The sequence below is a fragment of the Phascolarctos cinereus genome, unplaced genomic scaffold, assembly GCF_003287225.1.
Source record: "Phascolarctos cinereus isolate Bilbo 61053 unplaced genomic scaffold, phaCin_HiC Scaffold_5;HRSCAF=322, whole genome shotgun sequence".
NCBI lineage: Eukaryota > Metazoa > Chordata > Mammalia > Diprotodontia > Phascolarctidae > Phascolarctos > Phascolarctos cinereus.
Genome location: NW_027555958.1, coordinates 464,502,808 through 464,517,340, shown reverse-complemented (window position 1 = coordinate 464,517,340; position 14,533 = coordinate 464,502,808). Strand labels below are relative to the sequence as shown.

Sequence of the window (14,533 nt, the reverse complement as noted above, 5' to 3'; positions counted from 1 at the left end):
AGAAGACGGAGTATCAACTTAGCCTGGAATAATCAGAGAAGTCTTCAAGGGTGAGGTGGTATTTAAACTAGGATTTGAAGAGTGGTAGTACGACAGAAAGACACGAGAAAGGCAAAGGTCTGAAGGTGGGAATGTACACAGTTTGTTTGAGAAATAATGTTTGGAAATAAAAGGAATAATAGAAGCTGAATGCTGTGTAATTTAACAACCAGTCTTGGTCCCTGGGGAACAGATGAAGAAATGCTTCTACCTTATTTAATTGGAGAGGTGGAAGATTATGGTTGTAGAATATTGTATATGCTGTCAGACTCAGTGCGTGTATCCATTGATTTCTGTCCCCTTCCCTTTTTCATAAGGGAAAAATCACTGGGAGAGGAAGGAGAAGAGAAAAACAAAAGAGGGACAAGAAGAGGGGGAAATGAATGTGATCTAAAGCCAAGATAATAATGAAACATTAATTAAAATTAATGAAACATTTTTAAAAATAAAAATTTTAAATGAACGTAGTTTATTCAGGTTGTGTAGGAGAACAGAGGGAGAAAAGGTTGCAGACACAGGCAATGTAGGAAGGTAGTCTGGAGGGCCTTGAATATCAGTTAAGGAGTCTGGACTTTAATGTAATAATTTTTAGCTTCTACATGGACTTGGTTGGCCAACTCTGATAGCAGCAGAAATTTCATGATAGTCTAATTACTCCCAACCTATTTCTAGGTTAACTCAAGACTTTTTTGGAGTGACCAACTGAAGAGTGACCTGTACTAGTCATAGGAACATAAGGTGTTAAAGATAGAAAAGATCATATAGGCTGTCCACACCACTGTTTCATTTTATAGATGGGAACATTGAGACCCAAGAGATGAAGGACCTTGCCCAAGTCTCATAACAGTAATTAACCAAGCTGGGATTTGGACATGACACCCACTGGTGCTGAATGCAGGGTTCTTTCCATGATGTCACGATGTGGGGAGTGTACAGAATCAATCAGACAACATTCCTACCCTTTGAAGAGCAAATGGTGTAGCTGTAAAAACATATACAGGCATAACAGGATGAGAACAATTACATAACAACATAATGGCTAATTTAATGGAGTGTAAATTGAATCCATTTCACATATTAAGGTCTAGGAAAGTTGCCTGGGAAAGATGAACTTTGAGTAATAGGTTGCTTAGATAAAATCTGCGAAGCAAGGTAGAGTGAGAAGTAAAAAAAAAAGTCAAAAGATTTTAATGGGTTACTCAAAAGTATCAAATATCTTAAAACATATAGGAATGCTTTGACTCTTCCTATTCTTCACTTTTTTTCCCTTTAAACCACCAGTGGTTTAATTCTTTATTAATTTCTCAGAAGTGGTCTTTACTCACCAGGGGTGAAAAAAAAATGAGCAAAATTATCAGTGTTACCATTGATCATTACCTTTAATCTGAGCTTTGGTTGATTTTTGGGGTTTTTTGGGGTTTTTTTGTTCGTTTTTGTTGTTGTTTTGTTCTGTTTTCATTTACATCAATGTGGCTGTATATGGTGTCCTGGATCAGCTTCCAGTTCTGCATTGCTTTGTGTCAATCTTCCCATATTTCTCCAAATTTTACAATTTCTGATTTTTTGTGCAAAGGTGGATAGACCATCTCTAAGGCATGCTCATTTGACTTGCTTTTATATTGATGGTGATATTTGTACTGATCCATTCACCATCTTTCAGCCTCCTTCCCTCATGACCAACACTCACCTCTGTGATATGATACAGTTGAAGAGAGGCCTTGAAGATACAATCTCTGATTATAGAGAGAGGGGACCCAAATATTTAAAATATGGGAATTCTTTGCTAGTATTCATTTGTACCAATATATTAACCAAAGCCAAGACAAAGCATCTGTCTGCTTCAGGCTTCCTCAGCATTAAGTATAAAACAATTTTAAAAGAGGATTTTACTTGGGTTAAAGAACTACCACAGTGGTTCTGAATCTCTTTGTAGAATTGCTTAAATTATGCAATTTTATCTTAGACCAACTCATCCTGGAAAGAAGTCATTCATAGCTATGCTATTGAACTTTGGGAATTGCATTTTTCTAAACCAGTCATTTATTTGTTTTACATGTTCCTTCATTTACCACCTTGTTTGTGGCCTCAAGATGCCTGCCTGCCTAGCTTGTACCTTTTGTACCAGCTCTGACTCTAATTGCCTGAGAATAGGTCACAAAAATATACATTTAAATATATACTATAAAAGAGCATTATCTTGCCTTTACAACTGAGTATAATAATGAAAGTGTCTGGATTTTTTTCTTTTCATATGTAATATTGGTGGAGTCTACCTAAGCACCTTCTGGACAGCACCTTCCACTGAAGACCTCTGGTAGAGCCACTGGGAAGACTAGGCTATGTTTTTCCATGCCAGAACACTAGGCAAAGTGCTGAGAGAGATCAACTGATCTATTGGGCTCCATGAAATGGCAATCTTGCTTTTCTGAATACAAAAAGAGAACTCAAGGAAAAGGAGTAGGGGTGGGGGAAAGCTGAGGTTTGGGTTCCCCGTGGGTCTGGGAGAACTATTTCTTTTCTGTCAGGACACAATTTCCTTTCCAGGAAAGTCTGACCTGTACTTTTGGATGGAGACAAGAGAAGTTGAGTGAGTTGTCTAGAATCACACAGCCCAGATGATAAACCAATTCACTTCAACAAAGAATGCAAAACTTTGTGCAAGATACTGGGAATACAAAATTTTAAAAATGACTTTTCCTTTTGGGAATTTATAGCCTATTTGGGGGCATTCCACTTCACAGATAAGCTTATGAGAAGGAAGAGTGGGTTCAGGGTAAAAAAGAGATCCAGATATAATGCTCTAGAAAAATCTGAGGGAGGAGACAGTACCTACAGGAAGGGGTGATATCCGTAGGAGATCATGAAGAAGGGAGCACTTGGGTCAAGCATTGAAGGAAAAAAATTTTGACAGGCTGGGATGATCGGAAGTCTCCTTTTAACTCATGGCAAAATGGATTATGGCTTCCTTAAAAGCGATCTCCTCTCCCCAATCTAATTTCCCATTCCCTCAGTGGGCTAGTTCAACTGGGTTTGAGGCACAAAGCAATCTGATAATCTGACTAAAGTAATTCACCCTGAGGTTGTGAGGGTTAACTCACTGCAAAAGGAGGCATTTGCATTTTAAAAGAGAAGCTGCAAATGAATCCCTAATTGTAGACTAGGGGTGTGTGTGTGTGTGTGTGTGTGTGTGTGTGTGTGTGTTGCCCGGGGGGGGGGGGAGGTGTCCTAGAGAAAATGTGTGATATTAAACTAGATGAACTCCAAGATCCTTTGAGATTCTAAGATTTTATGATTCAAATATAGGACATATTTTTCTATAGGGTTAGAGTTTATTTAGTCAACACAAGATAAAACTGTTTTTATGCTGTCTAGAAGACCAAAAATAGCTTCTGATCTTCTTTGAAGCTCAAATTTGCACAAAGGAGCCTTAAAATGAGAACTCTTTCTCAAGATTCTAGAGGATTTTATTTGGATGTCCTCTGATTCAAAAGATTTCAGAGTGGATTAGGATGAAGTACTTCAGGTGATCCTAGAACTAGCAACTACATCGTGAATCTCTAAAAGTCAGGAACCTGGGGAAGGAAGGAAGGAAGGAAGGAAGGAAGGAAGGAAGGAAGGAAGGAAGAAGGAAGGAAGGAAGAAGAAAGAAAGGAAAGAAAGAAAGAAAGAAAGAAAGAAAGAAAGAAAGAAAAGGAAGGAAGGAAGAAAGGAAAGGAAAGGGGAAAGAAAGGAGAGGAAGGAAAAGAAGGAAGGAAAAGGAGGAAGGAAGAAGAAGAGAAAGAAAGGAGGGAAGGAAGGAACAAAGGAAGGAAAAAGACAAAAAAAGGAAAGAGGAGATAAAGAAAACAAAGTAAGGAAAAGGAGGGAAAGGAACAAAAGACAAGAAGAAAGGGAAGGTAAGAGATAGAAAGCAAGAAAGAAAGAGAAAGAAGGTAAGAAGAGAAGAAAATTAGAAAAAGAAGTGAAAAAGAAAGAGGAAGGAAGGAAGAGATTAAGGAAAGGAAGGAAAAGAAAAAAGTCAGGGAAGGAAGTGAAAGAAAGAGAAAGAAGGAAAATAAAGGAAAGAAAAGACAGAAAATGAAAGAGAAAGAAGGAAAGGAATGAAGAAAGAGAAATTAAGGAAGGAAGAGAAAGAAAGAAAGAAAGAAAGAAAGAAAGAAAGAAAGAAAGAAAGAAAGAAAGAAAGAAAGAAAGAAAGAAAAAGAAAGTTGCTGTGGTTATGAGTTTCGTGGGTAAAGCTATCCTACTCCCATTTCAATCGCTGTGATACTCCTTTCCTCCAGGATTTTAGGAAGGGGCCAGAATAAAGGTTGAGGACTAGGGATTTTTCGGTTCCAGAAGCCAAAAACTCGTTCTAAGAAAACATCTGCAATAAATTTGTACTGGGGGAGAGGACTTCGTGTGAAATGTCAATTTGTCTTGTGGACAAAACTGTACTTCATTTCCATTTATCTTTTGGAGAAAACAGAGTGGGGGGGAGGGCATCCTGTTCTTAAGTCTAATGGGCAATGTGGTTCCCCATTGCCAGTAGTCACAGCAAAAAGCTGATAAAAAATACATGATCTTAAAAATCCATGATCTTAAAAATGGGAGCAGCGGTGTCCGGGAATGAATAGCAGGAGGTGAGTTCTTCCCTTCGCGTCAGACACTCGCCGACCTTTCCTCCAAGGCAGCATGGGCCCAGGGTCTAAGTTGGGGATGGAAATTCAAAAGACAAGTCTGTATGAAGGGAAGGAGGGAGGGAGGGAGCTCTCTTGAGTGCAACACTTTCCCTACTGTTGTCTAACTCTAACGAGCGTAACAAACTTACTAATTGTTTGCTTGCAGTTAAAAGGATAAATGCGTTTAGGCAGCCTATATTTTATTCACAAGCGATTTATTCCCGGTCTTGATCTTTCCTCTTGAGACAGAAAAAGAGAAGCATTAGAGGGTGTCTTCGCTGTTGGTAGTAACCTGTACTTGGGGGTCCGCTTCACCTACATCACTCTCCATCTGCTTCTTGTCTCCTGGCAGTTAGGTTCAACTTCTTGTCCTCGATCGGTAACATTTTCCATCCCAATTCGATCTTTCTCTATCTGACCTTCAGAACTCTTTTCTGCTTAAGGCTAAAGATGGTGACGGGGGCCAGGGAGATCTGCGCTGGGAAAGGATCTGATCTGAGGCAGACTTCTCAAAATTAAAAAGTTAAGAGAGAAAGGGGAGGGGGAAAGGATTCTCATTAGGGGACACCCCCCTCCCAACATTTGTTACCGTTATACACAAATTCAATGTGTATAGTGAAATTGGAGAGCCAGAGACTACAGAGTTTGCCCTTCCTCCCTTTTCCCCAAAGGACTCCTTATGTGACAATTCAATGATGATCAACCCAATCCCTCTGTCTGGAGTAAGAAGGAGGGAGCTACTTTTATTAGGAATGAAAATGTAAAAGTCTTAGAGCCGGAGGGACAGGAGGAAAAACAAACAACTTTCTTCCTACACCAAGTCTCAATGCATAAACCCAAACAATCTTTCCAAAGATTACCTTACACCTGGGGCCTTGGTCAGGGATTCTTTCTTTTTCCTCCCTATTTGTCTGTCCTCTCTTTTCCCTTTCTTTGCTTCCTCGTCTTTACTCCATCCAAGGCATACTTTCTTTTTTTTTTCCTAGTAAAAACAGAGGGGTGTGTGTGTGTGTGTGTGTGTGTGTGTGTGTGTGAGAGAGAGAGAGAGAGAGAGAGAGAGAGAGAGAGAGAGGGAGAGAGAGAGGGAGAGAGAGAGAGGGAGAGAGAGAGGGAGGAGAGAGAGAGAGAGAGAGAGAGAGAGAGAGAGAGAGAGAGAGAGAAGAGAGAGAGAGAGAGAAATCCCCCTTTGCACCTTAAAGATATTTGCAATACTTTGATTTTAGTTTTTCCTCCTGCTGTTCAGGATGCCACAAGGTAGTTTTAACATTTATCTGATGAGTTGTGTAGAAAGCAGGACGATGTCACATTTCCTCACTGAATTAAAAAGAAGTAGGCTTAGGCAAACAATGAGTTGTGGAAAATGAGGTTTGTTTAGCATTTACTTTATATTAATATTTGAGGGGCTTCCACACTTGTTTTTTCTTTTTTGCAAAAATGTTTACCAAGGCAAATCTACCAGGAAATCAAAAGACAACAAAAGATGATTTTTCTTCCTGACAAATGCTTGGGGTATTGAAAAAAAAAAGATATCCAAGTGGTATTTGTAATTCTCTCCCCCCCCATCTCCATATCCCCATTTTAGCAGGAAGGAATGAAGAATCCTTGAACAACATCACCAAACATCCAAAGCGGAGAAACACCACATGAGAGAGGAGGGAGGAAGGAAAGTTGACTCCAGCATAAATGTGCCAACTGTTTGAGGAGCAGTTGAGATATGGTCATTTTACCAATGTTGCAGATCTGGTTACCTTTAATACACCCCAGAGGCCAGCATGCAATGTCTTACACTAATAGGCATCTGTCAACAAGGGTGTCAGGTTCTCCCACATGTGCTGAATGCTTCGTAGAAGCAAAGGGAAAAACCAGCAAATCAGTCTTTCCTAGCTTGGTTAAGCCACCCTCAGATCTGAACAGATTTCAGATCTCTTGGAATGGCTGTGGAGGGCACAGAGAAGCAGGTGGTAGAGAATCTTCTCCTGACACTCTATGAGCTGGGGGGATGGAATAAGAGAGAAAGGGTAGAGTTTCTTCCTATTTCAGATGCTCCTTCTCTCCCGGAATCCCTGAATTGTTCTCAATACTTGAGGGTAATGTGGATTAGGGTCGCCTTAGGTAGTTGCTGACTGTTCCTATGAAAACACATCTCTGGCTTTCAATTAAGCAGATTTTTAACAATTGAATTTGCTTTGTTCTGAATTGCTCTTCAGCCTAGATTTCAGGAACCATCTGGACAGGTCTTCCCAGTAGAGTACAGTACATATACCCATGGGTTCAAGAATGTCCACTAAGCATCATAGGGTTGTGGAGAATGTCCACTAAGCATCATAGGGTTGTGGATCATAGGAATGATTTCATTCCCTCTTATGTACACAGAGTAAATTATTTGTAGCATTTATTCGTGTATATTTGGATTCATACTGTATATATCACAATGTACATTTGTATCGACAGGCTTATGCAGACTACAGACTGCAGAGATGATACAGTTGCCTTACAGTTCCCAGAGGCAGAACTAGCAGAAAAATGCACACCAGGCTTTTCGTGTTTTCCCCAATTACACGAAAGCTCTTCCTCTAAACTATGTAAAATAAATGACCTCAAATATAACCACTAATTGCCTCAGAGTCAATGTTTTCTCATCACTCAACTTTATTGCCTCCCAATCTCTAGGCACTACTCTCTTGGGAGCACTGCTCCCTCCCAAGGGAGAGGCCTGGAAAAAGGACACTCACTCACAGAGTCTGCTGCTAGGTGGGCTCAGGTGGAGATGTTGAGGGAGTAGGGAACGCACCCCACCCCCTCCCAGAGGACAGCAAACTAGGGGAGGAGAGGAGGCTAAGGGTCTAAACCTGGACATCCCAATGACAAACCGGGTAAAGAACTATATACATATCGCCCCCTGCAGGTCCTTCTCCGCCATTACGATTATAGCCTCCTCTGAGCCCCCAAGTGGGACCCAATCTGCTCCTCGATTTGCTTTGCCTCCCAATTCGTTCTTATTTCACTTAATGGCCCCTACCAGCCTCCATCTCCGTCTATTCTAATTAAACGGAGAAGAACCACCGATCTGGGTTTCTCTCCTGATTCAGTGCAGCAGCGACAGCAGATCCGGGAATAGGGAATGACTTTTTTTAAAAAATAAAAACAGAAAAAGGTGAAAATGTAAAAAAAGAAAGAAAGAAAAAGAAAGAAAAAAAGTCTGAATTCTAAGAGTCTGGGTAGACGAAAACTAAAATCCTTCCCTTAAGACCTTCTCCACATTCTCCTCTTATTAAAAGCAGAAACTGGGCTCGTTGCGTTAGAAATCTCGTTTTCGCCAGTTGGTTTCAATACCTCTACTTGTTTGTGCCAGCATTCAGGAGAATCAGATTTGTGCTCACTCTTATTATTATATTGTTACTCTCCACACATCCCATGCCCCCCAACACAGACAAATATGCAAAATCCCAAAGAAGAGCTCTCTATCCGAGCTACAAACACGCCACTTTCCCTGATAAAACCCCCCCAAAAAAACTTTAAACACCGTAGTGGAGTGATGGTCGGTTTTCGGGGGACCCCGACCCCCCAGCGAAGGAAAGGCAAACCTCAAGGTTGGAGGCCTCGATTTCTAGGGGGAGAGAGAGTTGGAAAGAAAGTTACGGGTGGATCTCACCGCCTCCACACCCGTCTGTCTAATAAATAGCACGAGCAAAGCCCGGGCGAGTAGGGGCCGCTGGTAGCGGGCGGCGGGTTCTGAACCACGCCAGCAGCGGCCCCAGCAGCAGTAGCGGCGGCGGCGACGGCAGCGGGGCTGTAAGGTATGGCTGCTATGTACGGAAATATGAGTGAGTAATTTTATAAGTAACAAAGGATCAGGGCTGGAATGAAGCCCCTGTTATCCAATGTCATTTAGAAGCCTGGCATCAGCAGCTTCTTGAGCCTAAAAGTGAATCCAAGAAGGTCTTCCTTTCCCTTTTCCCAGGGGTATCTGCTAAATATAGAAATAACCTCTGTGTGTTTGCACAAATCATGGGGCCATTTGCTGTTGTGTAAAAACCGATTAGCTAGACACAACTGTGAAACAACTTGTTACTTTTATAGCTGCAACACACAAACAAAATTTAGATCCGTTTAGTTTTCCTTGTAAAAGGAGATTAGAAGGGTCTCCATTTAGGGACCCTCCTGGAGACCTTAGGAGACATAATCTCTTCTTGCTTAAGGTGACTGTGGTCCCTTTTCTTGTCTGATGATTATCTGGTCCTTATTCATCAAGGTCAAACTCCCTCCGCCAGGCAGCTTGTTTTATTTTCGTATAGCTGGATCCTGAGGTCTGAATGTTTACTCAGGACTCAATAATATTTACTGTTTCCCAGGAAAACAAATGCTGTGTGTATGCAAGTACGTTTCTTTTAAAGCAGCCGAATGCTAGAGACTCTTCTGACAGGCAAGAAATGAGCGTCCGAGGCGATAGAGTAGAAGTAACTCAGGAAAGCTGGATTATTACAAGAGTGGCTGCGGTGGCCTTAATATGAAGAATTTACTGCCGTTTGCAAACAGGACAACACCCTGAACAGGGGCATCTCTTAGGTTACGTTTAGAACTTTACCGTTTTCAAAGGAATCCCCACCCCTCCCTTCTCGAGCTTCCTCATCCATTCTATCAACAGTTACAGTTGGTTACAAAATAATTGGGCTGAGAAAACGCTACCTTTCTGAGCTGTGTGAAAAGCTCGAAGAAAAGGAATATGGCCCGAGTAGCACTTGGCTTGTTCATTCCACCTTCACACTTTGGCCTTTTTTTTTAAAGGTCAAAAGCAATGAAATGTGCGTTTTTGGAAATACTCTTGCTGATTTTTGACAATATTCCCCAGCCCTGGCGTACAACCCTTTACCCTCTAGTCTCACAGCCAACGTGCAAAGAACAAAAGATTTTTAAAAATAGGTCTCATTGAATCTGTCTTTAAAAGGTTATTAAAGCTCTGTAATGAGCCATGCTATAAAGTAGGGTGAGGGGGAGGAGGCAATCATAGAAAGCCTTCAGAAATGCGGTTATTTTGTGGATTCGTAGATGACCTTATTTAGATTTGATAGGAAATTTGATGAGCTGGAGAATCATTTCAGTTCCACTGCAAAATTAATTACAACTCTTTTTAGATGCAGTAAGGGAATTTGAGAATAATTTATTTACCAGCTATACTTATCACTCCGACACCGATGGGACAAGATAAGGTATTCAAAATAATTTTTAAAAATATCAGATTCTAAAATGACGTAGAAATTTGCATTCACTTGAAAGGATATTTTGGAATGGTTAAAAAATCCCTAAAGCTGTCATTTGGAAAGACAAAGCTGATCTTTAAAAAAAAAAAGGAGAGAGAGAGAGAAGAATGAGCTATTGTTTTGAATTAAGGTGGGTTTTCAAAATAAAACTGAATTAATCTACCGAACCCTTAGTCGTTTAGACTTTACGGGCCGAAATGAACAATCTAGGCACCTAGCCTGACTTTATCTCAAAAACGGGACAAAAAATTTCATGTCTCTATTTATACTTCCCCAGATTTAAATTTCTCTTGCAAAGCAAATTATAAATAACAAAGTTTGAAAAGGTTGTTACTTGAAACAACATGAATTTATGAGAAAGCTAAAATATAGATTTCTATTTTAAAATCCTGTCATGTAGGTCGGGCAACTAAATAAAACACTGGGGTCAGCATTTTAAAAATTTATTTACAAAGTTGTGTACGACACGATGGAATAACATTTAGAATAACATATATTCATTCATATATAAACAGACTTCTATAATAGAATGACACTTTTTTCGCCTTTTTGAAAATTTTTTTATATTTAAAATTTCCCAACGATTTTATACACTTTTTTTTCTCAGATAAAACTGCGGAGAGTGAACCTTCCAAAAAATGAAAGTTCAGAGCTCTAAATCTACCGGATTTGTTTTTCTTAAAAAAATAAAAACCCCAAAAGGAAAGTCAATAATTTTTATACAAATATGTACAAATGATTCCTCCCCGCGTTACTGGGTGCTGTCGCCTTCGGGACTTTTGGTTATTGAGTTGGTTTTTACCTGCACAGAAAGCACTCCTGCCAGCTTCATATTTGCTCAGACCAAGTGTGTTTGTGGGTGCCAGGAGTGGGGGGAGCGAGGTCAGGCTCCCTTGGCTGCCCCTTTAACAGGGGTGCGCTGCTCGGGGTGGGGGGCCTCGGGGTGCGCTGGTCCGGAGAAGGGGCCTTGGGGAAGGGTGCTTTGCTCGGGACGGGGGAACCGCTGGGCAATCGAGTCGGGTAGGGGAGCTCAGGGCACGGGGTAGGCGGGGCGGGGGGGGGGGGGAGGCCAGAGCTGGAGCTCAAGTTCTCGGGCCCCTAGGGCCGGCCAGGGAGGGTCAGGGGCGGGGGCAACGGAGGCTACTATTGAGCCGGCCATTTGGCCTGTCCCGCGGCCGCCGCCGAGGCTGCGGGCTGCAGGAACTGTCCGGAGAGGGGCACGCTCAGAATGGGCGCGATGGCCGCCGTGGTCCGGCTCAGGGAGAGGGGCTGGTGCGTGGCCATGAGAGCCGCCGACTGCACCGAGACGGGCGGCCGCAGGAAAGTCTGAGCCGCCGCCGCCGCCGCGACGCCGCCGCCCGCCCCGGCTCCCGGGCCGCCCGGGCCGCCTCCGCCAGCCCCAGCACCTGCGCCCCCGCCGGGGCCGCCGCCCGGGCTGCCGCCTCCGGCCGAGCCCCCGGCCGCTGCGGACACGCCGATGATGTTTTCGATGCTGAAGGAAGGCCGGCTGCTGGGCTCGGCCTTGATGAGCGACGAGGTGGCTGCGGCGGCGGCAGCCGCGGCGCCCAGGCTGTTGAGCTGCAGCTGCAGGCCCGGGCTGAGGGGTGAGCTGCCGAAGGCGGCCGTCTTGCGGCCCAGCTCCCCCGAGGGCAGCAACGGCACGGCGGGCGGCAGCATGGGCCCCACGGGCGGGATGTAGGGGTACTGCAGCGCCGCCGCCGCCGCCGCCGCCGCCGCCGCGGCCGGGTGCGGGTAGGCGCTGGCCGGGGGCAGCCCGTAGGGGCGGCCGTAGGGGCCCGCGGCCGCGGCCAGGCTGTAGGCGCCGAAGCTCTGCATCATGAGCGCCGTCTGCTCGCGCAGGTGCTCCTGCTGGTGCCGCTTGAAGCGCTTTCTCCGCCGCAGGAAGCTGCCGTTGTCGAACATGTCCTCGGACTGCGGGTCCAGCGTCCAGTAGTTGCCCTTGCCCGGGTTGCCGGGCTCCCGGGGGATCTTGACGAAGCAGTCGTTGAGCGAGAGGTTGTGGCGGATGCTGTTCTGCCACGCGGGGAACTTCTCCCCGGTAGTAGGGGAAGCGGTTGCTGATGAACTCGCAGATGCCGCTCAGGGTCAGCTTCTTCTGCGGGCTTTGCAGGATGGCCATGGTGATGAGCGCGATGTACGAGTAGGGAGGCTTCACCAGGCTGTTCTTGGGCTTGCTGGGGGCCAGGCCCGCGGCCGCCCCGCCGCCCCCGCCGCTGCTGCAGCCGCCCCCGCCGCCGCTCTCCTCGCCACCTCCCCCTCCACCTCCTCCCCCTCCGCCTTTGCCGTCCGCCTCGGCCGGACTGCCGCCGCTGGGGTCGCCCCCCCGCCGCCGGGGCCGCCTCCTTGGGGAGGCACAGGGGCTGCTGCTGCTGGGGCTGCTGATGCTGCTGCGCCAGGGGCGGCTGCTCGTCCGCCTCGTCCAGGCGCAGTTCGGGGGGCCCCGCGGGGCTCTCGCAGCCGCAGCCGTCGCTGTCCTTCTCCTCCAGCCCTTCGTCCCCTTCGCCCACCACATCGATATCCACGTCCTCGGCCGTCAGCACCGTCTGGCCGGACATGTCGCTGGCGCTGCCGCCGCCGGAGAGGGTCATACCTTCTCGGAGTTTAGTGGCAGCGGCGGCGGCCGCGGCGTTGGTGGGGAGGGAGTGGTGGCAGTGGGGAGAAAAGGAGGGGAGGGAGGAAGTGTGAGCGTGGGGTAAGTTAGGAGGCTGGCTGGGCTGGGCTGGGCCGGGGAGAGGAAGGGGGGGTCCTCTCAGTCTCAAAAGATGGGAAAATTGGGGGAGGGGAGGAGGAGAGGTGAGGGTGGGGAAAGAGGGGGGAAGGGGAAGAAGGGAGGAGGGGGTTGCAGTGGCTCCCCGGCTGCCTTCGGCTCAAACTCTCCGGCTTGTGCCGCTTCTCATCTGAGCAGCTGCAGGTGATTCCGTCTGTTTCCCTGTCTCCTTCTCAGCTCTTCTCTTTTTTTGAAGGGCCTCTCTTCTTTTCACTCGGCTTTCAGTGGCTTCCAGATTTTGCCCCCTTACTTCTCTCTCTTCCTGTCTTCCTCCCTCTCCTTCTCTCTCTCCCTCTCTCCCCCTGGATGTGGGGGGGAGGAGGAGGAGGAGGAGGAGAGGTGCTGGCTGGAGGCGGTGGGCTGTGGGATGGTTATCTCCAAGTGGTTGCGGGAGAGAGAAGGGGGGGAACTAGAAGGGGGAGGGGGGTGTCACAGGGACTTAAACCCCCTTAGTTGAAAGTCCTGTTTTAAAGACTGGGCTGATAGATTACTTTCCACTTAAAGATATAGCAGGAGGCGGGGCCACGTGACTGCCCGTGACGTCAGGGGCCCCACTGCTAAGCCATGCAAAACTCAAGTTGTTTCATGGAATTGTCAACAAAGAGACAAGAGTAGCACAACTTATCATCACAGGCAAGCATCATTTCAGCCCACAGCCTTCCTTCACGCTAGCTGGGGACTATATCAATGGGAAGCCCATTAGTCAGCCTTTACCTAAAGATTACACATTACAGGCAGTTCATTTCATTACATTGGAAGCAAAAGGGGTGGGGGGGCGCGCGCGCGTGTTTTCCCCTCTCCCCTCTCCCCCTTCCCTTCCTTTTTCTCCCCCTCCCCCTCTTCCATTTTCTCTTTCCCAATAGTTATATAGCTGGGAGTCGCTGAGCAGTTAACAACGAGATCTTGATCCGAGTTTCCCCCTTCAGGTTTTTTCCCCCGCCCAAGAAAAGTTAATCGCTCTGCGTTTTCAAAATGCAATAAAGACTGAGTAAGGCAGACGTTCCCAACTCTGGTAGTATTGCCAGAGCGCTAGAAGTAAGAATCCATCTTTCCTGACCTTAATGCACATTAAGCGGATGCTGCAGCCCAGCCTAGCTGGGCTTGGGGGTGAGAGTGAAAGGGGGGGGGTGTTCAGCGAGAGACAACTTAAAAAAGCAACTTTGGCTCTGCAAACATTCCTGTCTCTGTGTATGTGTGCGTGTGTATATATGTATACTATATACATACATATATCCTTTTTTCCTAACGGTAGCATCAGCTGGGTTACGGAAGATCAGAAAATGACTATCGATTAATCTATTAGATTAGTTGCAAAGAGAAATAAAAAGACGTAAAATAACAAAGAGAAACTGTAAATAAGGAAGCCTTAACCGGCTCCTCAGAGGTGTTAACGACTTAATCATTGCAAGAGTTAGCATACGAAAAAGTAGGAAATGAGGGGAGTGTGAATGTGAAGACTCTATTCAGCCAGCCCAAGGTAAGACTGGTCCCTGGAAAGGATGCTTCAACTTGTCGACTAATTCTGTTCTCCTGGAGCCAAGGGCCTTGTTCAAACTAAGAATAACCCAGCTGGGAAGGCAAGGTCGGAAGCGGGTTCGTTCCGTTGTTTTCCTCTCTGGGTTTTGGTGGGGGGTCTGATCTATGTGGATTCTTACCTGCATGCGTTGCCGTGTGTATTCTGGGCTTTTCAAAGTGGGGGGGGAGCTGCAAAATCAAAGCTATAAATAGAAACGATCGACGGAAGGAGGATGTCGGTTTCCAGCCCGCAGATGCTGGTCGTAAATGCA

At 45.8% G+C, this 14,533-nt stretch overlaps 1 protein-coding gene and 1 long non-coding RNA gene across 3 annotated transcripts in view; one reads left to right on the top strand and one right to left on the bottom strand.

Annotated features, from left to right (window-relative positions):
* LOC110212980 (uncharacterized) overlaps positions 1 to 7,307 on the top strand; it is a 35,241-nt gene extending 27,934 nt beyond the window's left edge. For both annotated transcript variants that reach the window (XR_013487457.1, XR_013487458.1), the window contains one exon: positions 7,152 to 7,307. This is a non-coding gene — a long non-coding RNA (uncharacterized LOC110212980). The remainder of the gene's footprint in view (positions 1 to 7,151) is intronic.
* Positions 7,308 to 11,019: 3,712 nt separating this feature from the next.
* Positions 11,020 to 13,374, bottom strand: FOXD3 (forkhead box D3). Its single transcript, XM_020992982.2, is given in 3 exon segments — positions 11,020 to 12,013; positions 12,015 to 12,296; positions 12,298 to 13,374. Coding segments are annotated over 3 exon segments (1,464 nt in total). The 5' UTR covers positions 12,568 to 13,374; the 3' UTR covers positions 11,020 to 11,101.
* Between the last annotated feature and the right edge of the window lie 1,159 nt (positions 13,375 to 14,533).